The sequence below is a fragment of the Penicillium cinerascens genome (genome assembly GCF_028974065.1).
Source record: "Penicillium cinerascens strain IBT 15544 chromosome Unknown contig_16_segment0_segment0, whole genome shotgun sequence".
Classification (NCBI taxonomy): Eukaryota; Fungi; Ascomycota; class Eurotiomycetes; order Eurotiales; family Aspergillaceae; genus Penicillium; species Penicillium cinerascens.
In genome coordinates this window covers 3,626,876-3,650,188 of record NW_026695286.1, presented here as the reverse complement: position 1 = coordinate 3,650,188, position 23,313 = coordinate 3,626,876, and the positions used below count along the sequence as shown (strand labels likewise).

Sequence of the window (23,313 nt, the reverse complement as noted above, 5' to 3'; positions counted from 1 at the left end):
GAGGAATCGGTAGCTTCCTAGGTAGTTCCTGTATGTGTGTGGCGCGTAAACCGAAGAGAAATTTTATCCCATCGGTGATTTACAAGCTACGATCCACCCCAGCAAATTATGATCAGTGAATCGTGAGTTATGTATGAAAAAATAATACATAGAAGCGTAAGTTCATAGCTCATTGCCGTCGTAATCGGTTCATGCCGAAGTAAAATGAAACGAGTCTACAGGAACTCGCCCTATAACTCTATCTCCTCCTCGGCATGGTTACCTCCCGCCGATACCAGGGAGACCTCAGCCCAGCTGTCCTCTCGCGCAGCAAGGTATGCTGCGACCCGGGCGCGCTTGCGTGTAATGCGGTCTTTGGTGGTTCTCTCCTCTGTTGCCTGGCCAAGGTCTCGATCCGGTCCCATCTCTGGGGGAGGGGAGGCGTCAGAATCCGATTCGGAGATCGAGAGGCCAAGATCTGTGTATTGGCTATCTTGGGCCTGGGATGGTTGAGGGGTTTGTGGATGAGGTGACGAGGCGCCATCTCTGGATGATGCGAAGCTAGATTCTTGGGGTCCTTTTGAGGGTGTCTTTGGGGAGGGCGTTTGGCTGGCATTGACTTCATCTGCTGGCCATGAAGACGGGAGTGGACCGACTTGGAGAGCCTCGGGGTCGGCGTAGTGTTGAAGATAGCGATGTGCTCTTCGAATTTCGTCGCGTTTTGCTCTTTCTGGGTCGGTGTTTGGTAATTGCGTGGGTTGGGATTTGCGTCTTGTGTCGTCCATAACCGCATGGCCTTCTTCCACCGCATCACTGGATTGCGAGGACTCCGTCGAAGTGTCTGCCTTATATCTGGCTCGCTTCTTAGGGTATTGATCATTATAATCGTCAGTCTGCTCGAGAGTTTGACGCATAAAATCATCGTGTGCAAATTCGCTCCCCGAACATAAGTGACCGAAAAGAGAGCGGATAGAGATGGTTTGGCTCCAAGTAGATGGGTTCACTGTGCAAGGATGAATATCCTTCGGGCGGAATGCAGCCACAAGCTCGCAGAGCTCGGAATATGAGGAGTGTCGTGAATACGGAAACCGCTGGTCATAATTAGGCTGGTCCTTTACTGTAATGATGGCTGCAACTTACAATCGTGTTTGGTAGATCCGGCTTGAAGCTTTGGTTGGATACTCCTTGACTGAGCATAGCCACGAGCTTCTCGAGAGAAATCTCGCCTTCCTCCTTGACACCGTAACTGTCGAGTGACAAGGCTTTCTTTCTCGACTGGAACGCCTCCGAGAGTGCCTTTTGCATCTGTGACGAACGTTGTTTGTCGTGAATATGCTCGAGACATAGCTTCTCGATTTGAGCAAGAGTAGATTCGTCCGGCAACTCGAGCTCGTGAGTCTGATACAGATCACCGATACCACCGCCGGCCCCAACTTCAGGCATTTCGGCACCATCATTGGTTCGATTGATGATCGGCGTGATGTAAACTGTTTTCGGGCCACGAGCCGCGGGGCACGATACACCAGGCTCGCAGCTGTGAATCCTGCTGGACCCGTTGTCACTCAGGCATCCTGAAACAGCTCTGTTACCCAGGTCAAAGCCGCAGAGAGCCGGCCCCTCACTGACACCTCTGCTGCCAGAAATATGTGCAAGGGACCGATAGAGTCCCATCTGGTAGCGGTCCACGTGGATCTAATGACAAAACAGTCGTTAGCGTCATTTTGGTCACTTGGTAGCTCTACCCACCTTTGTTCTTAGTGCCGTCGAGAGGGCCAGCCAGACATCCTCGTAGCCGAAAGTCCATGCTCGGAAATAGAAGATAGTATCATCCGAGTAAGCCTCAACCTTGCGAAGAAGTTCTGCCAGCCCCTCGGCTTTGGATGGAAATTCTCGGAAAGGATTGGACTTTTGAGCAAATGTGGTGTCGAGATACAACTTATCCAGCCGTTTACGGCCCAGAGTATACGGTATCAGCGTAGGATGCCGCATCAAGCTGTCAACCCACCATTTTTCAGCTAAAGGGTGTTAGCAATAGGAACACCCTAGAGTAGGAGAGGGAGCTGACCTCGTATATCCCCAGTGTAGATGATGGCTTTGTCATTCCCTTCAATCAGGAACATGACAGCTCCAGAGCAGTGATTAGCATCGAAAAGGGTGACCCGAATACGCCGTCGGGGCGTCAGTTCAATCTCCGTTGGGGTATTCAAGGGGATTGGTCGCTGGTAGATCGTGAGCCACTGGGCCTTCCATGACACAACGAGCGGAAAGGATACCCACCAGTAACTTGGCCAGATGCTTATAGTGCAGGCGGCGAGATTCCAGAATGCCCTTGTGGAAGTTCATCCGATGTGGGTACTTCTCAATGCGCAACAGCAGCTGCGGGTATCCGAATTAGTTGGGGTCGTGTTTAGGCGCCGGAATCGACATACTTCACGCGTGGCTGGAGAACAGTAGATAAAGGGAGCCCGAAAGGACTCCAGGCCCTGCAGATGGTCACTATGGACATGGCTGAGAAAGCAGGCCAGCGGCAGAGGCCGTTCGGGGCTCTTGCGAAAGTAATCAACTATGATGTCTTAGATGAGAGATTTTCACTTCATGGTGTCATACTTACTTTGGATGCCGGGGAATTCTAGAAGAGTCAGCGGGACACCCTTGGAGGAGGGAACTGACTTACCGGAGACAACTCCGTCAAAGGTGGACATGGAGCAGTTGGTGTAGTAGTGTAGTTGGCGGTGCGAAAGGAATCCACACTTGTTTGTGTTGGCCGTGCAGTTGACAACGCAGTTCCACGTCCACGTTGCCGTGTTGGGGTTGTGACACCCAGCCTTTCGCGAGACTAGTTCACTAGTTCCCTAGTTCACGGCTGACACTTCGTACTTCATTCTCTCATCTTCCTTCCTTTCTACCGGGCAACTCAATGCCATCTTGAGTCCTTACTCCACCGCTGTCTAGACCCGCTCCACACCCGAGCCCCCCCCAGACCTCTCCCTTCGGAGGGGCGATTCGCTTCGTTTCATTCTGCGGCTGAGGGCCGTCAAGGGCCGTCAAGGGCTTCTCTTGACTCCTGTCTCTCCTCTCCTCCTGCTGCCGCCCTAATATTCATTCACCATGCGCAAACCGTCACTTGCACAGTCCGTGTACAACGCGACTTTCCCTCACCCGCGCCCTAGCGACCCGGGTACCTTCGCTGCTCACATCACCCGTCATCTCGTGCCCGAGGTACGTGTCGAGACCAGCGTCTTTTACGGTCCTCTCGACAGCATCGAAGCCCAGTATCCCGGACTGGACTACTCCCATGGCCCTCATCGCCTACGGCTTGGACGCTTCCCCTGGCACCGCAGGCTGTTCCGGGTGTTCGACGCGCTCAAGTTGACCAACGAAGAGATCTCCGAGCTATGCTGCTGGGAAGGTACCAAGTCGGCCCGTCAGCGCTACGAGGTGGAGGAGGGAACAACGGTGCGGGACTCCACAGGCGATGATGTTCAGCCTGCGATGCCAACCCCCGCGCCCACCGTCGAGATACACGCCGATCTTGATCTCTGCCAGCCAGACGACGATCAAGATCTGAATATGGATGCCCGGAGTGACGACACCGTCCGTGCGAGCGAGTCTCGCAGCTCCAGCGTGGCTTCCGACTATCGACAGCACGAGTTTGAAGATGAATACAGTGACGAAGAAGTAGAGAGCTGCGGGGTGGAACTGAACAACCGCCTGCGCGCTGCCATGGTCGCGCGCGACCAGGGAGATGATGTACCTCTCGACGAGGACTGGGAACAGTGGTTCAAGGAGGCTGGTGAGCGTGGAGGATACAACGAAGTGATGCGTGCCATTCGCTCAAACCAACCACTGAACATCTTCCCCGATCCCCCAAGTGCCAACCTGCAACACAACGACCGAGGCCTATCTGCCACGACACTATCGGCAGAAGCATGGCTTCTCGCAAACCCCGGCCCGCGATTCACCCCCAGGCCCGTCCTTCCATGACCCTATAACCGCACACGTCCAGCACGGGGCGATCAGCAGCGGTTCTCGCACTGACGCAAAAATGGACTCGATACGACCGCACCTACGACCGCACCTACGAACCTGCATTTCTCGGCGCAATTACCTTGCATTCTCCCCGACATGGACTGGCTCCTTCTCGGGTGTTTCTCTGCTCACCATATCAATATTGCTCGCAATCATCCATATCATGTCTTAGTATCTTTCGCGGGAGACTTTGGACGGAGCTTTTCACCTATAGATCTCTCGGAAAAGTCTCCCAGCGACAACTTACGATGTTCTGATTCACTTAATACCCTCGGCTTGTTGCTGCAGTTTATCGCTGACTCAAATGATAGCCGATATTTTTCCAATGTTTTCTAATCCCTTGTTTGTAGGGTGCCAATGGGGACCTGTGAAATTTAAATTGTTCGTTATCCACTTTTGCTTCAAAGTACCAAAAGAATAGCATCATACTATCTCAACTACATTCCTCCAGACCTCCAGATGCCCCCAATATAACCTCCGGCCCACATACGATCTACCCGTGAACAGAACGGTATAGTAAATAAAATAGGATGAGGGCATTAAGACAACCCAACATTCATTTCATACGCAAAAACCGGGACCTCATACAGGGCAAGGCACTTCAAATCCTCACGAAGCGGGATTTTCCCCCCGTTTCAATACCCCGCCGGGTCGAGCTAAGAGCTAGAGAACAAGGCTCTGTGAAGACCATCCATCTTAGTATCAAAGAACGCGTAGTTCGATGGGATAAAGTGGGCTGATGTGTTTGGCCAATCGTTCCCCAAGGTGAGGAACTAGCTTGGGCTTGCGGCTCCAAGACTGTCTCTAAGGCTGGACAAGGCACAATACCTGGCTAATCTCGTAAACACCTAGCTTATCCAAGCGAGTTGCCTTTTTTTATATATATAATTTGTGCAGACCCGGATTCATTCCTGGCTTGCTTTGCAAGGTTGACATGAATTAAAGCCGAGCTATATATTGCAGTAGAATATGCGGAGCACTGTGGACCCACCGATAAGAGCACCTCTCCCGCATCTCCTCACTTCGAAAGGTTCACACCAGACACTATGCCTCCGGTTGTCACTCGATATTGCTGAAATATTGATCGTTAGAGCGTCGCAGACACATATCCTCTGACACCTACCCGCATGCTGCAGACTTCATCCCTAGCTTCCATGCGCGCAGCTCCACCATGATCAAAGCCATCTTCTACAGCAAATTCGACACCCAGGAGGGTACGAGGGCAGTCCCCTGAGATTACTGAATAGCTCGCTAACAATCTCTTCAGGCCCGAAGGTCGTTCACCAGGTCCCCGATGGAGCTATCGTCCCCTCCTCCACTGCTCCCGCGCAACACGTCTTCTTAACATTCTCGGACATCTCATTCTTCGTGATCCCGCGCCAGGAGCTCTGCGGCAACCTTCTCCAGGTCTGCACCAATGGATACCGTATTCTGGGATACCCGACCTGCATGAAATCCCCTCGCTACGACCGCAATGAATTCATCTTCAACTTTTGTGTGGTGCTGGCCGAGGAGGAGGATTTCAGCACTTACAAGAGCGTGGTGCAGAAGCTGGCCGACATGATGCATGCCCTGGAGGAACAGAACGGGTTCTTGTCGCGCGATTTCTCGAAGAGCGGCGAGGGCAAGGTGTACAGTCTTTGCGAGATGCTGATGGAGGATCTGAATAATTACTGCGAGTGCATGATACCCATTGGTATGTGTTTGGATGGAACTCGAGATACCCTGTTACTGACGGTTCGAACACAGATGAGCTCAACACATTGAACATTAAGCTCTTCCCTATATATCCTTCTCCACCGCATGTCAAGGCCTGGCAGGTTCCTCTATTTACGGTACGATACCAGGCTTTCATGGACGAGAATTGGGACCTGGCATTGCAGCGAGTATGAAATGGCATTGTCAATGACTCTACCAGACCAATTGACTGATAGAATTCTCCAGGTTGTACCTCATGTCAACGGCATCAACAGCGTTCGCATTATCTCCATTTTGGCCGACACAGACTTCTCCCTCACCTGCCGCGTAATTCGACACTTACTGTACTACGGTTGTCTCTTCCTCTTAGACATTTTTTCCTTCTCTGCAATCTATGCACCAACAGCGCAGTTCAGCTGCACCATCGCGCAAGACGAGGCAATGCAACTCGAGTGTGCACGCTACGTAAACACTCGCTTCGCACCACACCCCGCCATCGGCCCCCGCTCACCACTACCTCCAGTCCCAGTCGCAGGGACCAGCGGTAGCAGCAGTGGCGCCGCCGGGCCATTAGTAGGCTCCCTCACAGACCCAGCAGCGAGCATATCCCGCAGCGAGTCACGCTTCGACGCAGAAGAGATTTGGCCTCTACTAGGTGATCCTGAAGACACAACCAACGGCACCAATCTACCATACACTCCCGAAACGCCAGAACATGACATCCCTCATGCAGGACGATTCCCCAGCGTCGTCGATGGCGTGGGCATCATCGAGCTCTACGCAAGCCTTAAACAAGGCCAGAGCGTCAAACAATGGTACTCGCAGCACAGCCGCGAGCTAGCCAATATCGATATCCGTCGATTCATCACCTTCGGCGTGATCAAGGGCTTCCTTTACCGCGTGCACAAATACGCCTGCGCAACTGGCCAGCCTGCCTCCGCGGCTCGCTCTTCATCTGTTATCCCAGCTCATACCTCGACCGGTCCCTCATCTCGCGGTACTACCGGTACAAATACGCCCTACACTGCCTCTAGTGTCGACGACGAAGCTCCTATTTCATCAGCGCCAAGACGCGAGACGAGTCGTGAGCGTGCGCCTTCGCTTCAGAGCGGGAGTCGGAGTGGAATTGGAGGGAGTGTACCGTCGGGGCTACTTGAGGAAGATGAGGATGAAATTGATGATCGGACGTTATCGAAGTATCTTGATGGGACGCATTGTTTTGATCAGATCTGTACGGAGTTGGAGATCAGTGAGCGTGAGTTGACGGCTAGATTGAAGCGATATCCAGGGGAGGTGTTGATCGTCCACCGGTGATTATTACAGTGTTGGTGGTTTGAGTCAGTTAATATATACCCTGGATTATTTGAGTGTTTGATCAAGTGCAAAAGTGTTGAACGTGGCTTGTAGAATACAGTTTCTGTCCATTGTTTATCACCGGTATCTAATAGCAGCTACCGGGAAATGCGTGGAAAACCAATGACCCTTCCATCCTGCCAGAATGCGAAAACTTAAAAGCACAAAATATCATCTCCAGGAAGTTGAACTCGAGCCCACTGCTGATACAGGTGTTCGATTATAGCCTGGAGAGATAGAAAAATCCAATAACGCCGTCCCAGCCTGTCGTTCCAGTCATATCGTATCATGTGAGAAGGCAAAGAGTGTGAGATATCACTCCTCGTCCCAAGCCTCCAGCTCGGCCTTCTCGTATTCACTCATCACCTGTGGATCGAAGATGGTTTCACCTTCGGACGGAATGGTGGTCTTGATATCATCGAATATAGGCAAGAAGGCATCGTTCCAGCGCTTACGCCGGTCCATGACGATCTTAGCGGCATCACCGACAGCAGGACGAGAAATCCCTGCGCCTGCAACATGGCTGCCACCACCAGCACCACCGGGGCGGTGCTTGGCCTGCGAGCCCTTCTTACTCTTGCCCATGGTACGGGTGCGCTTCAGATAGGCCTGCTGGACTTGGGAGTCGAGGTCATCTTGGATGGTGGTAAATTCGAGGAGAGCCATGTGTTCCTGGGCGATCTTGAGGATGCGGGCCTTGCGCGCGTTGTTGGTGACGATCTGCTTCTTCAGTTCGTTTTGGAGGAGGCGAAGTCGCTCGGCGACTTCGTCGTCATAGTGCGCGTCGTAGTCGGGGTTGTCGTCTGGCCCGAGGAAGCCAATGTATCGCAGCTCGGCCTTGGCGCGCTCGTCGAGCTGCGCGTGGTCGAGTTTGGCGACGGAGGTCTTGAACCCGTTTGGATCGGCGTCATGGAAGGCTGTCGCGGGTGGGAGGGGCTTGCCCTCGGACTTGGTCTCCATGTCACCGTTTGGTTGGTCCAAATCCATTGCGTCTCCCAATCCCGTGTCACCGTTCGCCGATTCCTTGTCCTCTGGAAGAGTGCGGTGCTCGTAGCGGAGTAGAGAGCACAGACGGCTCAGCAGGGGCCCGATGGAAACTTCGCTGGTTTCAACCTTGTCATCGGTCAAAGAGTCGATGCTGCCTCGTCCTTGGTTCAAGGGGAGCTGGTCTTTGTCATCTTGACTTGAGTCGTAAGAAATTCCATCCTCTTCAGCCCAGATCTGACGGTAGAATTTCTTTCCACGACGAGGATTGATGAAAGGTGTGACACGGTCTCCTCTCTCCCGAAGCCAAGCAATGTCTTCTTCCGTAAGAGGGCGAACGTACGGTTCAATGTAGGCCTGGAAGGTGTTGGCGCTGACCTGGTTGGATGGCTTGGCATTGCTAAAGTCCTTGTCTGGGGCTACACCGGCCATCATGTGGGCGAGATCGGACTTCGGGAAACGGGCCACACTGTAGATTTCCTTCTTCTCATCGTCGGGCATGTCCGGGATGACATCTCGGATGTGATAGACGGTTGGGTCATCGAATTTGAGCGGGTTGTCTCCGAATACTTGAAAATGAGGTATAGCGGGCTGGGGTTCAGGCTGGTGCGAGTCATCGCTGGAATCCGACCCGGGAGACCCAGGCGCGGCCGCGCCATCGGTAGCAGCGGCACCGTTGGGGGACAACATGGATGGAGGCGAAAGGGAGGAACTGTCATCAGAGCCGGCGTTCTTCGAATGCTTGGAGACTGGAGAAGCCGCTGGACATGGTCAGCCATTTTTGCGAAAGTGAAAATTGAAGGTGGAGTTGTGGGCGGGTGTGGAGTGTGACGGGGCCATGAGCTGCACTTACCTCCCTCGACCTTTGTCTCGGCGCCATCTTGACGAGCGACGTCGTGTGCTCCGTGACTCAATGGCCGCTCCTCTTTTGCACTCGCACGCTCCTTGCGCTTCTTCAGCTTTCCTTTGTGTATCTGGTCATCATCTTCCTCCGTCTCGCGTTTGAGCTTCGAACGTTCTCCAACCTCGTGGCTTAGTTCAGGATCCTCTGTCACGTCCTTACGCTTCTGTGACATCTCTCGCATACCAGCGTTGCAAGTATCCCCCCGAGTATCAGCCATGTCACTGAGGCTCTTCAGATGTTCCACGATTGTTTCGAGGGTCCTGGAATCGGGAATGTTCGGGCCAGCTATTAGGTCGAGCATATCCGTGTACTGACCGTTGGCCTGGTCGATGAGCTTCGAAACATCATTCTCAAGATAGTTGGCGAGAGAAGGCATGGCCGTAGGAACACTGCCTGCAGTTGATGGGGTGGTATTGCGGCTGCGCGACTGGCGTGCATCGCGCCCTTTGCCCTTGCTCTTGTACGCTGAAGGCATTGTATCTGTCTTTCCGTAATCGTTGGGAAAAAAGAGATGAATGTAAAATCGAGGGAAATGAGCGATTCACGAGATTGTCAATCGGGGTGTCGAGGGGTTTCTAAGAGGCGCCAGTCGAAGTCGGGTACCGCATGCTGACGCGGATCGTCAAGTCAAGAATCAATTCAACGAGAGCAGAAGACCGGCAGATTGCTTCACCATAAGTGAAACAGCGACAACCAACGTGCTCCTGAATATCGGCGATGCGTTGACCGAGCTGTGGTGATCAAGAAGTCGCGCGGAGCCGATCAACCTGGCGGCCATTGACACACGTGACATGTGTCAATTGTTCTGCCAGAACGCGAGGCGGTACAGAGAGCGGTAAGCATCGAGCTCGAGATGGGCGGCTGAAATCGCCTTTTGCAACCCTTATACATGCTCTGAAAAATGTTGTTTGAGAATTGATCTAACATTTGACCTAAAGATATCTCATATAGTTCATCCACTATTGAAATCATAACTTTGGATGCCGGGGGTTCACGGAGGACCTTCGCCTTAACTCCGATATCTATGAAGGCGGATTTCCATCAACATTTATAATAAGTTATGGCCTTCTGATATGCTTTTCATACTGAGTGTATTAAAATGTCAAAATCAACTATAACATCACAATGGGTTCCAATAAGTTGGAAACACTAACATAGATCTCCTTGCTAGGGTCACGACCACCCCCGCAAGCGGTATCCGCAAACGGAAATTCCCAATCCGGCCGGACGTACCCACTCGACTTCTATATACGCATTATACGCATTTGTATGCAATGACGCGCCATCGATCGATCGCGGCTGCCATGTTTCTCTTTTCCCAATACTGAGATCAAGGTTTGCGGCCCTTTTGCCGCGTGGCCGGAGCCTTGCCCACATTCTTGCGCCGCCCACGATTTGCCCTCGCATTCCATCGGCTGCCGCTGAGGCGAAGTTGGCCGTAATGACCGTCTTAGGTTGTTTCACTCGCCGGGATCGAACAAGTGCGACGATATACATTATACCCAAAACGAGGATGTTTTCTCCCGTCTCCCGCTTTTTCATTTCACCAATTCTACCGGTATAATCATGTGTATATACCTTTCAGGGTCTAATATACACCGGCTCTGTGCATCGTTTGGTCTGGCAGACAGAGAATTCAGCATATTTTAGATCGATCACATTATGTCTCGCACCAAAGCACCCGATCCGCAGGCTACGGTTGCCACGCTATTTGCGGGTCCAGGAAGCGCCTCAAACTCTACATCGTCGGTTAGTGTAAGTATAGCCGCAGCCTGGTATAGCGATGCCTTGGAGGTGAAAGTTCGCTTGCTGACCGAACAAATGTATATATAGGAGAACATCGGCTTCCGTTTTGTTCTTGACAGAACAGTCCAAACCCTCTCAAGCAACGGTCTTCCTGAGTCCGGATCCTTCTCGGGTCTCTTGTTCGTTCCCAACCTTTCACCACAAGACCCCTGCAACTCAATCATTTCTCAATACGTACCATCCAACGTGACTCGCCATAAAGACGTTTCAGATTACGGATACCCTGCTATCGGTCTTGCTCCGTGGGTAACTCCTGAGTGTACGCAATCGTTTCTCGCTGCTTCACGTGAGGTAGATGCAGAGGCGCTCGTTTTCTTCCAACCATCAAGCAACGAGACCACCATACCACCACCCTATAGCGACCAGTGCTGGGATCTGCATGACGGAGACCAGTGGAGGACGCAAAACGAATATCCAATCTACGCAATTCCAGGTCCAGCAGGCGTGACTCTCATGCACGAGCTTGCTTGGTTTTCACACGGACAGTCCAACCACAGTAGCGACGACAACGAGACTTCAACAGACGCTTCACGCAAGGAAACAAGTCAGCGACTCTTCACCATGATTGATACCGGTAAGTAATATCGATGCATATTTTTTTTTTTTCGCGTGTCAAGCAGTTGCTAATCAAGAATAGAAACCTCGTCCAGTCAGGAGCCTGGTCTGTGGAACTTTGTGCTAGCGATCCTGGGCACAATTGTTGGCCTGAGCCTCGTCCTTGTCATCCTCTACCGCTTCCTGCAGCGCCGCCGCCGCCAACTCCTCATCCATCGTATCGAGACTGGCCAGGTCGATGTCGAACGCCTGGCGATGTCCGTCCTTCGAGTCCCTCGCGAGCTCGTTGATAAGTTGCCCCTCTACACATATACGGGTGAAGCACCATATGCGGCGCCAATCGCCCCGAAAGAGGAGATTAAAAAGGAGGTCAAAGAAGAGGCCAAAGAAGAGGCCAAAGAAGAGGCGCAAACCAGTGCGGCCGAGCTGGATGCCGGTACACCACCCCCCGCCATCAACGCTCCGTCCAAACCTACCGGTATCCGGCGGCCAGAGCCGGTAGCCATCAATTCGGCAACGGAAGTGGCTGCGCCCTCGGCCATACGACACTGGGACATGCAAACGTCCTGTGCGATCTGCCTGGAGGACTTTGTGATCGGCTCATCCCAGCTCCGTGAGCTGCCATGCGGTCATGTCTTCGACCCACCTTGCATCGATCAATACTTGATCGAGCAGAGCAGTCAGTGTCCGTTGTGTAAGAAGAGTGTCTTGCCGGCTGGATCTCTCCAGATCCCGGTGACCAACGCCCTGGTTCGGCAAGAGCACGCAGCACGGGCGGGATGAAGAGACGAATGAGATAATTCTGATGAATTGACATATGTAAATAGGCATCGGTGGCCAGCATAATAGTGAAGCGAATGCGCAGTGACATCTTCTCTCATTTCTACTTGCTTTTACGCTAATTAGTTCAAGATTAAGGGAGTTCCTTACGTACGATGTAGCGTGCATGAATGTAACGCAGGGTAATGGATGAAAGCCAGATCGGTGGAACTGTAGTCAGGTGTTCCAATACTGTCCATGAAGGCTTAGGTTGGTTATGGGAAGTGTTCATGCTTGGGTGTCGTCTAGTTGTCCGGTGACCGGGATCAACAAAAGTGCAGCACAAAATCGACACCTTTTTGGGGCCTGATACACACGTGACTTAGAAACCTGAGGCCAGAAGGCCAAAAGTGGATCAGTCCCGTGATTGGCTTGCTGCACACTCGGCTAATCGCTAGCGTCCCACACACAACCTTCGTCTCTGATCTTTCTCCCTCGAACTTTTTGCAGTTGCGACAACGACAACCGACAACCCTGTGAAGCCGACAAGGTACGCCTATCCGCCATTTTCAACGATCTCTACCATCCTGACAGATTCACTGACTCCCAATTGTTCCAGATGGGTGCCCTCAAGTACGTCGAAGAGATCCAGAAGAAGAAGCAGTCCGATGTTATTCGGTTCTTGCTCCGCGTTCGTTGCTGGGAGGTGAGATAAATCCCCCGACCCTCGATTGCCTAACATCTCCGCCGAGCGCTCGTGAGTGTAACCATAGGAAACGCCTGAGAAATTCTGGTGTGACTAGATGGCTCGAACGAATTTTGATTCGGCGGAAATGGATGTGGCACTTGAAGAGACTCTTTTCTGGGCCTCATGTGTCTTGCTATACACTCGTTGAACTTTGCTGAGAGTGCATCAATATAGCTCCGCCAGCTGAACGCCATCCACCGTGCTTCGCGCCCCTCCCGCCCCGACAAGGCTCGCCGTCTCGGCTACAAGGCCAAGCAGGGCTACGTTGTCTACCGCATCCGTGTCCGCCGCGGTGGCCGCAAGCGCCCGGTGCCCAAGGGTGCCACCTACGGCAAGCCCACTAACCAGGGTGTCAACCAGCTCAAGTACCAGCGTGCTCTGCGCGCCACTGCTGAGGAGCGTGTTGGCCGCCGCTGCGCCAACCTGCGTGTCCTGAACTCCTACTGGATCAACCAGGACTCCACCTACAAGTACTTCGAGGTCATCCTCGTTGACCCCCAGCACAAGGCTATCCGCCGTGATGCCCGCATCAACTGGATCTGCAACTCCGTCCACAAGGTGAGTTTTGACATATGGAAAAAATTCTTCACTACGGGTGAAAGAGCCATACTGATACAGTTTTCCAACAGCACCGTGAGAGCCGTGGTCTCACCGCTACTGGCAAGAAGTCCCGTGGTATCAACAAGGGCCACCGCTACAACAACACCAAGTCCGGTCGCCGCCACACCTGGAAGCGCCAGAACACCCAGAGCTACTGGCGTTACCGTTAAGTGCACTAATGCACTTAGTCGGTGGATTGGGTTGGATATTGGCTGCATGTGGTTATCTCTTCGAACAGTGCTCTCCCAGACTGTGTTATCCATGCTGGGCCCGATTTTAATGCAGACCGACAGGATCTGTTTTTAGCCAAAAAGCCATCTTGTTTTATGTTGAATTCCCCCTTATTAACGAAGTATGACTGGTTCAACTCCATGCCGGCACTGCGGACCTGTAGAACTGCCATTGGCTACGTATATAATTGTAGTCTCACCCGTGTCTCATGTCACTGAGTGGCTTCGTGTTCGTACTCGGGTATTTGTGTGTGCCTCAACCTGGCAATTTGTGTACACATGCTCACCTTTTATTGCCAGCAATAGTTAGCGAAATCTAGCTGAGCATGGACAGACCTGTAGAATTCTAGAATCCAACCTGCAGGAAGAATCTGACTTTGGCCACCAAAATCAGGCACCTAGGGCCAAAAATAGCCGTGTTGCTGCCTCAGGCGTCGAGTGGGCCTGCCCCTGCCCCCTGTTAGCCGCTTTCCCAATCCGTCCGGGGCGACTATGAGATCCAACAACGACAACTCCCTCAGCTACTGGTGCTTTTTGCTTTTAACTGTGCATCGGATCGCTCATGGCGTGCATCCTTGCAAGCACGATCTGTTCTTTTCAGTGAAGGGCTAGCAAAGAAGCACTTCCTCGGCTTGCCCGTTATTGTCAACTTCCCCACGATCGACTCGCATGCTTTTAGCGCGAGGACCAAGCTCCACGAACCTGCTTCTTGTCCCGATCTCCCCAACCTGCATTCTGGTCACACTCTCAGCTCCGGTTGATCAGATGCGCCCTTATGCCGTCCTGGTCTGGACGTAATCCACCGATCCCTCCGATCTCGAGCCCTGGCTTCGCTGCCCTTACCTCAGACCCTCCCTCGGTCCCTGCCTCGGATCACTCTCGAAGACGCCCGTCACAAACTCACGATGCTCCAAATATGGCTCCGCTGAGTACGAGCTTGCCCACGGGCCCGCAGCGACGCGGACACCACCGCTCGATCAGTCACCCGTTCACCTCTCCATTCACCGGAATAGGGAAGAAGCGTGAGAAGGCAGGACCTAAGTACAATGCGTGGGACTCTGATTCTGATTCCGACGACGTCACATATGCTGCGCAGCCTACCTCATCGAGCCCTCGGAAAGAACCAAAAGGTGGACACGGCAATGAAATGACAGAGGGGAAATGCCAGACGTGTAACTCGACCGTGCGATGGCCACAGAACTCGAAAGTGTTTCGCTGCACCTCTTGCTTGATGGTCACCGATCTTGAAGTCGAGCCACCCAAAGAAGTAAAGAGTCCAGAAGGCCCTGAACATGAAGATCGAGCAAAAGGGGCTCGGATTCGGGACCCCGCTGAGCAGGACTCATCAGTAATCTCGCCCCATGAAACAAAGCCAGGTATTTGATGGCCCACAATTTTGATGTTTTTTCTTGCTAAAGAGCAGTCTATTGACTGCTTTCCAGATATTGTTTTGACGGCCAACAATGTTAGACGCATGATTGATGGATGTCTCTCCATATATTTCGATAGACTCCTGGAAGAGTCGAAATCGCAGCTTTCGCCGGACGAAAGACACGCCGGTCGATGCCGTGGCCCAAAGATGGAAAGTCTTTTATCCCCTCCTGCACACAGTCCTGGCTCGAGCCACCTCTCAGTTCCACGGCCCCCTCACCATCGCAGCGTGTCTGCATCAAGTGAGCGGGAACGCCCCATTTCCACGAAGGGCAGTCCTGCTTGCTCGAAACCGCAGACAGCTCAATGGGAGGCTAAAGATACACCTGTCCGAACTCGTGCCAATTCGGATTTACAGTCGGATCCAAAGACAGACCACCATCCTCGGGAACCCGCACGGCCTACGGACTTGGAAAATAAGAATGGCGAGCACCAGGCGTCGATCTTCAAGCGACTGGAAAATTACATCATCGCTGCTTTCAAAGGCACCAGTGTTCTCAATGCATCTTTCTCTACCTACCAGCCATCGATTCGGTCTACTAGCAGTGGTAACCCTCCCAGGATGAACATGGATCCGGCTTCAATGCCAGAGCAAGGAAATGACTTGCATGTGTTTGAGCCTGATGCGAAAACGCTACTTCTAGGAGACTTGGCTGAGAACTCGTCTTGGTGGATGACCGAGTGGGCCCAGAGGGAGGGACAGGTTCCTGCTTCTGGCAAGGACAAGTCCTCACACCGGTCTCGCTTGGTATCATCCAGAAGCCCTCGAATCAACTGGGCCGAAGTTGCTCAATGGTACCAGCTGGTTCTGACTGCAGGTAGCTCTTGGTCTCAGAAATGGGCTGCCAAGAAGCCTAACCCTGAACGCTCGGAGACCGACTTGATTCGCAGCCGCAGATGGGAATCAATCGATTTATCGCTGTTGGAAAAAGAGATATACGAGTCCCGTGTACATCTTCAGCGCACGTTGATGAAAGCCGTTGAAAATCTTTTGAAGCGTCCAAGACGTGTTCTGAAGAAGCCAGAAGACACCAGATTCCTGTTCATATTATTGGCGAACCCTCTTTTGACATCACCTACTGCTTTTACTCAAGCCTTGCCAGCACAAGCACCTCACCGTGATGAGCGGCGTCCATCCAACCCGAAAGACAGCCCACGGTCAACAGCCAAGGATGGCAAGACTCCTAGGAAAGATCCTTCCCCTCCGCTCCCTCGTTACAGCAGCTCAAACCATCACCACGGGATTACCAAGCGTATCCTGGGCCTGATGTCTAATTTACCCAATGAAAGCCATCATTACTTCGTGTCCTGGTTTTCTCGGTTCTCGCACGGTCAATTTGAACGACTGGTGAACCTGGTGGGTGGGTTTATTACCTATCGGTTGACTCGCCAGCACGGCCGCAAACGCAGCCAGCCGACCAAAGATGGGGATGACTTGATTCCCAGTTTTGCCAGTGCCTCGGGTAACACCCCTGCTGAGTTACATGCGGCTATCAATCGACGAGGGCAAAAGCAACCTCCCAAGAAAAAGGAAGAGCCCATGGTGTACACGGAAGACTGGCAGATTCGAGGAGCGGCAAGAGTGATGTCTCTGCTCTTTGCGGCAAACAACACTCACGCCTCACGCAAGCCGGAAGATGCTGCGGTCGAACCGCGAGGGCTGCGCCATGCTGACTCCGCTGTGACCCAATCAGCACGGCACCAGGGGTACATGGTCCCTATCAGTTCATTCTACAACACCTTGCTGGACTATTCGGATCTACTAGCTGACTTCGAGACGTGGGAGTCGCGAGGCACGAAGTTTTCGTTTTGCCAGTATCCATTCCTGCTCAGCATTTGGGCAAAGATTCATATTCTCGAGCATGATGCTCGTCGTCAGATGGAGGTCAAAGCCCGCGAGGCGTTCTTTAGCAGCATTTTGAACCATCGTGCCGTCAGTCAGTATCTCGTGCTGAAAGTGCGGCGTGAATGCTTGGTTGAAGATAGTCTTCGAAGCGTGAGCGAGGTCGTCGGTACTGGGCAAGAAGAGATCAAGAAGGGCCTTCGCATCGAGTTCATCGGAGAAGAGGGGATTGATGCCGGTGGATTGCGTAAGGAGTGGTTCCTCTTGCTCGTCCGAGAGGTCTTCGATCCGCATCATGGTAAGTAGTACTTAAACTCTGTCTTGACAATCGGTGTCTCACAAATCATAGGGCTCTTTATCTATGACGATGACTCGCAGTACTGCTACTTCAACCCCCATTGCTTCGAGTCATCCGAGCAGTTCTTCCTGGTTGGAGTATTGCTTGGCCTTGCCATCTACAACTCCACTATTCTCGACATTGATCTGCCACCTTTTGCTTTCAAGAAGCTGCTGGCGGCAGCACCGCAGACCACCGGACCACAGTCGACCAACTCTTGCCGTCCAAGGTTCAAGTGCACTCTCGAGGATCTCGCGGAGTATCGCCCGGCTCTCGCTAAAGGGCTTCGAATGCTACTTGATTACGACGGCGATGTTGCCGAAACCTTTTGCTATGACTTTGTTGCCCAAGTCGACCGCTACGGAGAAGTTGTGAACGTTCCGCTTTGCGCCGATGGTGAGAAGCGTCCGGTGACCAATTCAAATCGACGCGAATTTGTGGACCTGTATGTTCACTATTTCCTCGAATCATCCGTTACTCGACAGTTTGAACCGTTCAAACGGGGCTTCTTTACGGTCTGTGGAGGCAATGCGCTGTCACTATTCCGACCCGAGGAAATTGAACTACTCATTCGCGGCTCGGATGAAGCATTAGACGTGACATCTTTGCGTGCCGTAGCTACCTACGATAATTGGTCTTCTCCTCGGCCCGAATCACTCCCCGTGGTACAATGGTTTTGGGATTTCTTTGAAACGTCTCCGCCTCAGGCCCAGCGGAAAATTCTTTCATTCATCACCGGCAGTGATCGGATCCCCGCAATGGGAGCCACAAGCCTTTCGATACGGCTGGCCTGTCTCGGAGATGATTGCACGCGATACCCGATCGCGCGAACATGTTTCAACACACTGGGCCTGTACCGTTATGGCTCGCAAGTAAAGTTCCAACAGCTGTTATGGGATGCAGTTGTGAATAGTGAAGGCTTTGGCCTGAAATGATTTTGTTGTTTTTTGTGCTATGGTTGTTTGCATCAACGCTGGTCGTTGGCTTCTGGATGGCCGTCCAGATTCAAGGGGTTTGTATCTTGTTTTTTGACTACGATGCATTGGAAGTTTTGTTTTGCTCCGAATATACGCACTGGAGCGTATCGCTAGCTTGCTTAGTGTCTGGAAGATACAACATCCCAATGTGACTCACTTTTCTAGGCTTTTTCCAAGTAGACTCACCACTCCAATTACGAAGACTTGACAGACTTGACAAACCCGACGTCAGACCATAATGTCAAGCGAGTGAGTCTTCCGAGGCTCATCCATGCCGAGTTATCTGCCCAAACCCACCTGATTTCATCTCGCGTATCCGGCATACTCTCCTCCCGTCGGATCTGGGCATCAATTCGGTCGCAACACGGCTCGTGCAGCCTCCGAACTAGTCCAAACCTGCATAACAGACCGAACTAGACCGATGAGATCGGGTCCAGCCTCAGAAAGATTCCCAGGGTAAGTCCATGCGAGGCCAGCGTATGGGTAAAATTGATTCGATTCGTTGAACCATGGAATCAACCCATCTGCACATCCCAATCTACACAACGCATGGCTTCATACGAGCAGCACAGATGGCCAATGAATTTTGACCTATAGGTGTCTATTGCCGAAACCCCAGATTCCGTCTCTGCATGCTGCAGCCCCGCATTTCCCCCACACATAGATCCGGACATTTCGGCTTTGGACCGAAATGCCATGGAAGATCCGTGGTGTATCAGGGTAGCGTGTGGAACCTACGGTGGTCACTCGGTCCCTTCATCCCGTTCATGCACGGTGTTCATGCTTCTCCTCTTTTTGGGGGTGATTAATCTCTGCATAAGGATCTATAGTTAGACGTGACTTTAAGTACTTAACCAACATACCTATCTACCTACTTGCTGCAAGAAGAATGCAGAGTACTAACGTTTACCGTGATCTACTGAGGTAGTGGCCCCCAAGCGTTTTACCAGTATTGCGGCTGACCCCTGGACCAACGAATGTATTCAGCCGAAGTTTAGCCAGCACAAAAGTCAAATGGTGACTAGCAGCGGCAGAGACCCCCCCCCCCCCCCCCCCCACAACACCGAGAGAGCTTAGTTCTATGGCATGACCACGCGCGCGGGCCTACTATAATGCTTCATGCTACTGTGACGCCGAGTGTGGGGTTAGACTTGTGCGCTTGACTCGGCCTGGAGATGAACTGCGCTTGGACGACCTCGGAATATCCATACCTCAACTGTAGAGGAAATGACCTAGAGTGACCATTTACCTCGGAGCTTGCTGTCCAGTCGGCTATGGCATCGCCGGTGACTGATCCCAACGGCCTTGCCGTGTTCCCCGCTGAGGAGACGAGTATATAGAGTGGGAAGGTGCGCCTCGGAACCGCTTTCTCTCTCACGGACTTCAAGCATACCGATCCCGGCGCGGTTGATCGCAAGATACCATGGTTTCTGTAAAGCAACTCGGATTGGCAGCGGCCATCCTGTCCATCTGTGGACTTGGCCATGCGGAACGTAACATTACCTCTGATACGTACTTCTATGGCCAGTCTGAGCCTGTGTACCCGTCGCGTATGTCTATTGAACTTTCGGCTTGAATGCTTTGGTGCTGATTATCTCGCAGCATCTGGAAAGGGGACGGGCGATTGGGCTGAGGCATATGAGAAGGCTGCGGCTATGGTTGCGAAGATGACGTTGGAAGAAAAGGTTGCTATGGAGCGAGTTCACTGATGTAATATGGAGGCTGACAGACTACAGAACAATCTTACCTATGGAGTTGCAACTACGGAGAATGGGTGCTCTGGAATCCTGCCGTCGATTCCTCGCCTTGGTTTCACGGGAATGTGTCTGCAAGATGCGGGAAATGGTGTTCGAAACACCGACTTTGTCAACAGTTATCCCAGTGGCATTCACGTCGGTGCCAGGTAAGGGATACGAGACTCGCTGTGAGATAACAGTGCTGACGAATCGTAATATACAGTTGGAACAAATCTCTTGCCCACGACCGCGGTTGGTACATGGGTGGTGAATTCAGGAAAAAGGGTGTTCAGGTGGCTCTGGGGCCTGTTGTTGGGCCTCTGGGGAGAACCGTAACCGGTGGACGAAACTGGGAAGGCTGGTATTCCCAGACGCACATTTAGAATCCTGCTGACCATCGCAGGTATCTCTAACGACCCTTATCTGGATGGTGCACTCGGTGCTGCTACCGTGCAGGGCGTGCAGGGCCAGGGTGTGATCACCAGTGTCAAGGTGTGTGACATACGCTGGTATATAGAAGGCGATGATGCTAATTATTTACAGCATTTCATCGCCAACGAGCAAGAATTGTACCGCAACCCCACCATCAACTCGAGAAATGAGTCCGTAGAGTCGATTTCCAGCAATATCGACGACAAGACAATGCATGAGCTGTACCTTTGGCCTTTCCAGGATGCGCTCAAGGCGGGATCTGGCAACGTGATGTTGGACATGCCCTCGAAGACCTTTTGGAAAACATGTGCTGACATGATTCTAGGTGCTCCTACAACCGCGTCAACAACTCGCACGCCTGCCAGAACAGCAAGACCCTCAACGGACTCCTCAAGACCGAGCTCGGCTTCAATGGCTTCGTCGTGACGGACTGGGATGCCCAGCACTCCGGCGTGGCCGCAGCCCAGGCCGGTCTTGACATGGCGATGCCGGATGGCCAATCGTTCTGGGGCGACAACTTCACCGATGCGATCGCGAACGGCAGTGTTCCCGAGTCTCGTCTGACCGATATGGCAACTCGGTGAGTACTATAAGGAGTATTGTATTGCGAATTGACCACTAACATCGAATTAGTATCATTGCAGCCTGGTACAAGATGGGCCAAGACGAATCGAGCTACCCTGCACCCGGCGTTGGTATGCCGTACAATGTGAGCGAGCCTCATACTATTGTCAACTCCCTCACCCGCGACGCAAAGCCTACTCTCTATGACGGCGCCGTCGAAGGCCATGTTCTGGTCAAGAATACAAAGAATGCTCTGCCTCTCAAGTCCCCAAAGCTCATCTCCGTATTTGGCTATGACGCTAAAGCTCCGGACGAGTACATGCCCGACGGAAAGTCTCTCTTATATAACCCGTGGGGCATTGGCTATTCGCCAGCGATCTTCCAGATGGGCGACCTCTTTTCTATGACTGTCATCAATGAGCCATATTACTTTCAGGTGGCATTCAACGGCACCCTCAGTGTTGGTGGTGGATCTGGTGCCAACTCTGGTCCCTATCTGAGTGCTCCTCTCGATGCTCTTCAGCAGCGAGCCTACGAAGACAACACCGTTGTTATGTGGGACACTACGAACAACCCGAGTTTTATGGGATTGATGGAGGCTTCAGACGCTTGCCTCGTCTTCATCAACGCTTTCGCCACGGAGGGCCTGGATCGAGCTGGTGCTTACGATGACTATTCGGACGAGCTTGTCAACAAGGTAGCCAAGACCTGCTCCAACACCATCGTTGTCATTCACAACGCCGGTACTCGTCTGGTCGATCAATTTGCAGAGAACCCCAACGTGACCGCCATCGTCTTTGCTCACCTGCCAGGCCAGGACTCTGGTCGCGCGCTGGTGTCTCTACTCTACGGCGACGAGAACTTTAGCGGAAAGCTCCCCTACACTGTCGCTAAGAGCCAGTCCGACTACTATTCCTTCTTCCACACGGGGGCTGTTACCCCATACGGACTCTTCCCACAGTCCGACTTCACTGAAGGCGTGTATACTGACTACCGTTACTTCGACCTCCATGACATCACGCCTCGATACGAGTTCGGCTTCGGTCTTTCATATACCACCTTCTGTTTCTCAGATCTTCATGTCTCCCCCGTGAAACATGGCATTTCCGCTTATCCTACCGGTGCTATCGAGCAAGGTGGTGCCGTTGACTTATGGGATACTGTAGCTACCGTCACCGCCACTTTGCGCAACACCGGAGACAAAGCTGGTGCCGAAGTAGCCCAGGTCTATGTCGGTATTCCCGGAAGGCCTGTTAAGCAGCTCCGCGGATTCGACAAGGTTCAGATCCCGGCCGGTGGCTCTGCCGAGGTCTCTTTCCCCTTGACTCGTCGTGATCTCAGCAGCTGGGATGTCGTTGCTCAGAAGTGGCAGCTGCAGAATGGAGAGTACAAGATCTATGTTGGCTCATCGAGCAGAGAGCTTCCTCTCATGGATACCTTGACGATTGTCACCAGCTCGTGAAAGAACAATTCCCCTCCCTCTCCAACGTTGTACGGTGATTTTAAGAAGAGCCTAAATATCCACCCAACTATTATATGAGACTTCATGACAATTGCATCCAAAATGCTTAAGCAGCAAGTAATTTCCCAGCCTTCCACAACAAAACCAAACAACTCAAATTCCCCCACCACCAAGTCAACCCCCGAACCTGACTCCACGTCGGATGGTCAACGAGAATGTAAACCACACCGTAACAAACCCTCGCCACGGTATAAGACAACCCAGCCACATTAATCGTGCTTGCAGAAACACCAGCATGGCTCGCAAAAAGCAAACTCGCAACCAAAAGAGGGAAATTCTCAACCGAGTTCGCATGAGCCGACTCATTACGCTTCAGCATATCAAGCTGCCTGCGAGTAATCTTTCCCTCGCGCACGGCAGCTTCGCCGTATTTCGCGAGGTCTTCGCGTGGCGAAACGTTGTGATCGATGCCGTACCATTGTTTCAGGGTGCGTGAGGACAGGACGCCGTAGGCGAAGAGGAAATGGAAGCCTACGAACGCGGGGGCGTAGTTTGGGATATTTGTGGCGGATGCACCGCTTAGGCCGAGGCTTGTAAGAAGGGCGCTCATTTTATGGGACACATTGGAGAGGGAGTTGGTGGTTGAGGTTTCTGGGAGGTTTCCTGCCTTGTAACAGTCCTCGCCCCACTCGGAGCTGAGCTAAAATCTCACCTGTTTACAGAGTTCACGTAATGCCTCAAAGCCAGTGGCTATAGAGTCTTGAACAGTGTTTATATGGCCATTGGAAGTGCAGGAAGTGTTTAATGTTCATCTCTTGTCTATAATTAATCAGGAGCTATATGAAGGTTGTATAGATCAATGGGCCAGAGGTACACTCGTCATCCT

At 52.4% G+C, this 23,313-nt stretch overlaps 9 protein-coding genes across 9 annotated transcripts; 4 read left to right on the top strand and 5 right to left on the bottom strand.

Moving 5' to 3' along the window:
* Positions 1 to 230: 230 nt before the first annotated feature.
* N7498_001376 (uncharacterized protein) lies at positions 231 to 2,681 on the bottom strand (the record flags this gene model as incomplete). The annotated part of the gene is made up of 8 exons (XM_058448439.1): positions 231 to 1,070; positions 1,120 to 1,671; positions 1,726 to 1,994; positions 2,045 to 2,198; positions 2,257 to 2,355; positions 2,409 to 2,542; positions 2,591 to 2,608; positions 2,654 to 2,681. 8 exons carry the CDS (start codon positions 2,679 to 2,681, stop codon positions 231 to 233), a joined length of 2,094 nt encoding a protein of 697 aa, XP_058313850.1.
* A 406-nt stretch (positions 2,682 to 3,087) lies between these two features.
* On the top strand, positions 3,088 to 3,963 carry N7498_001375 (uncharacterized protein; the record flags this gene model as incomplete). The annotated part of the gene is made up of 1 exon (XM_058448438.1): positions 3,088 to 3,963. The coding sequence occupies one exon, from the start codon at positions 3,088 to 3,090 to the stop codon at positions 3,961 to 3,963; it is 876 nt and encodes a 291-aa protein (XP_058313849.1).
* A 1,105-nt stretch (positions 3,964 to 5,068) lies between these two features.
* On the top strand, positions 5,069 to 7,020 carry N7498_001374 (nitrogen permease regulating protein NPR2; the record flags this gene model as incomplete). Its single annotated transcript, XM_058448437.1, has 4 exons — positions 5,069 to 5,222; positions 5,276 to 5,704; positions 5,758 to 5,894; positions 5,953 to 7,020. Exons 1-4 carry the CDS (start codon positions 5,180 to 5,182, stop codon positions 7,018 to 7,020), a joined length of 1,677 nt encoding a protein of 558 aa, XP_058313848.1. The 5' UTR covers positions 5,069 to 5,179.
* A 354-nt stretch (positions 7,021 to 7,374) lies between these two features.
* On the bottom strand, positions 7,375 to 9,422 carry N7498_001373 (histone acetyltransferase NGG1; the record flags this gene model as incomplete). The annotated part of the gene is made up of 2 exons (XM_058448436.1): positions 7,375 to 8,804; positions 8,897 to 9,422. The coding sequence occupies 2 exons, from the start codon at positions 9,420 to 9,422 to the stop codon at positions 7,375 to 7,377; spliced, it is 1,956 nt and encodes a 651-aa protein (XP_058313847.1).
* A 2,009-nt stretch (positions 9,423 to 11,431) lies between these two features.
* On the bottom strand, positions 11,432 to 11,850 carry N7498_001372 (uncharacterized protein; the record flags this gene model as incomplete). Its single annotated transcript, XM_058448435.1, has 2 exons — positions 11,432 to 11,734; positions 11,785 to 11,850. The coding sequence occupies 2 exons, from the start codon at positions 11,848 to 11,850 to the stop codon at positions 11,432 to 11,434; spliced, it is 369 nt and encodes a 122-aa protein (XP_058313846.1).
* A 1,130-nt stretch (positions 11,851 to 12,980) lies between these two features.
* On the bottom strand, positions 12,981 to 13,678 carry N7498_001371 (uncharacterized protein; the record flags this gene model as incomplete). The annotated part of the gene is made up of 2 exons (XM_058448434.1): positions 12,981 to 13,354; positions 13,426 to 13,678. 2 exons carry the CDS (start codon positions 13,676 to 13,678, stop codon positions 12,981 to 12,983), a joined length of 627 nt encoding a protein of 208 aa, XP_058313845.1.
* Positions 13,679 to 14,420: 742 nt separating this feature from the next.
* On the top strand, positions 14,421 to 18,191 carry N7498_001370 (HECT-type E3 ubiquitin-protein ligase; the record flags this gene model as incomplete). Its single annotated transcript, XM_058448433.1, has 3 exons — positions 14,421 to 15,021; positions 15,088 to 17,217; positions 17,269 to 18,191. 3 exons carry the CDS (start codon positions 14,421 to 14,423, stop codon positions 18,189 to 18,191), a joined length of 3,654 nt encoding a protein of 1,217 aa, XP_058313844.1.
* A 1,465-nt stretch (positions 18,192 to 19,656) lies between these two features.
* Positions 19,657 to 22,427, top strand: N7498_001369 (beta-glucosidase; the record flags this gene model as incomplete). The annotated part of the gene is made up of 8 exons (XM_058448432.1): positions 19,657 to 19,783; positions 19,836 to 19,918; positions 19,970 to 20,136; positions 20,193 to 20,308; positions 20,373 to 20,461; positions 20,513 to 20,673; positions 20,727 to 20,981; positions 21,035 to 22,427. The coding sequence occupies 8 exons, from the start codon at positions 19,657 to 19,659 to the stop codon at positions 22,425 to 22,427; spliced, it is 2,391 nt and encodes a 796-aa protein (XP_058313843.1).
* A 106-nt stretch (positions 22,428 to 22,533) lies between these two features.
* Positions 22,534 to 23,037, bottom strand: N7498_001368 (MAPEG family protein; the record flags this gene model as incomplete). Its single annotated transcript, XM_058448431.1, has 1 exon — positions 22,534 to 23,037. The coding sequence occupies one exon, from the start codon at positions 23,035 to 23,037 to the stop codon at positions 22,534 to 22,536; it is 504 nt and encodes a 167-aa protein (XP_058313842.1).
* Between the last annotated feature and the right edge of the window lie 276 nt (positions 23,038 to 23,313).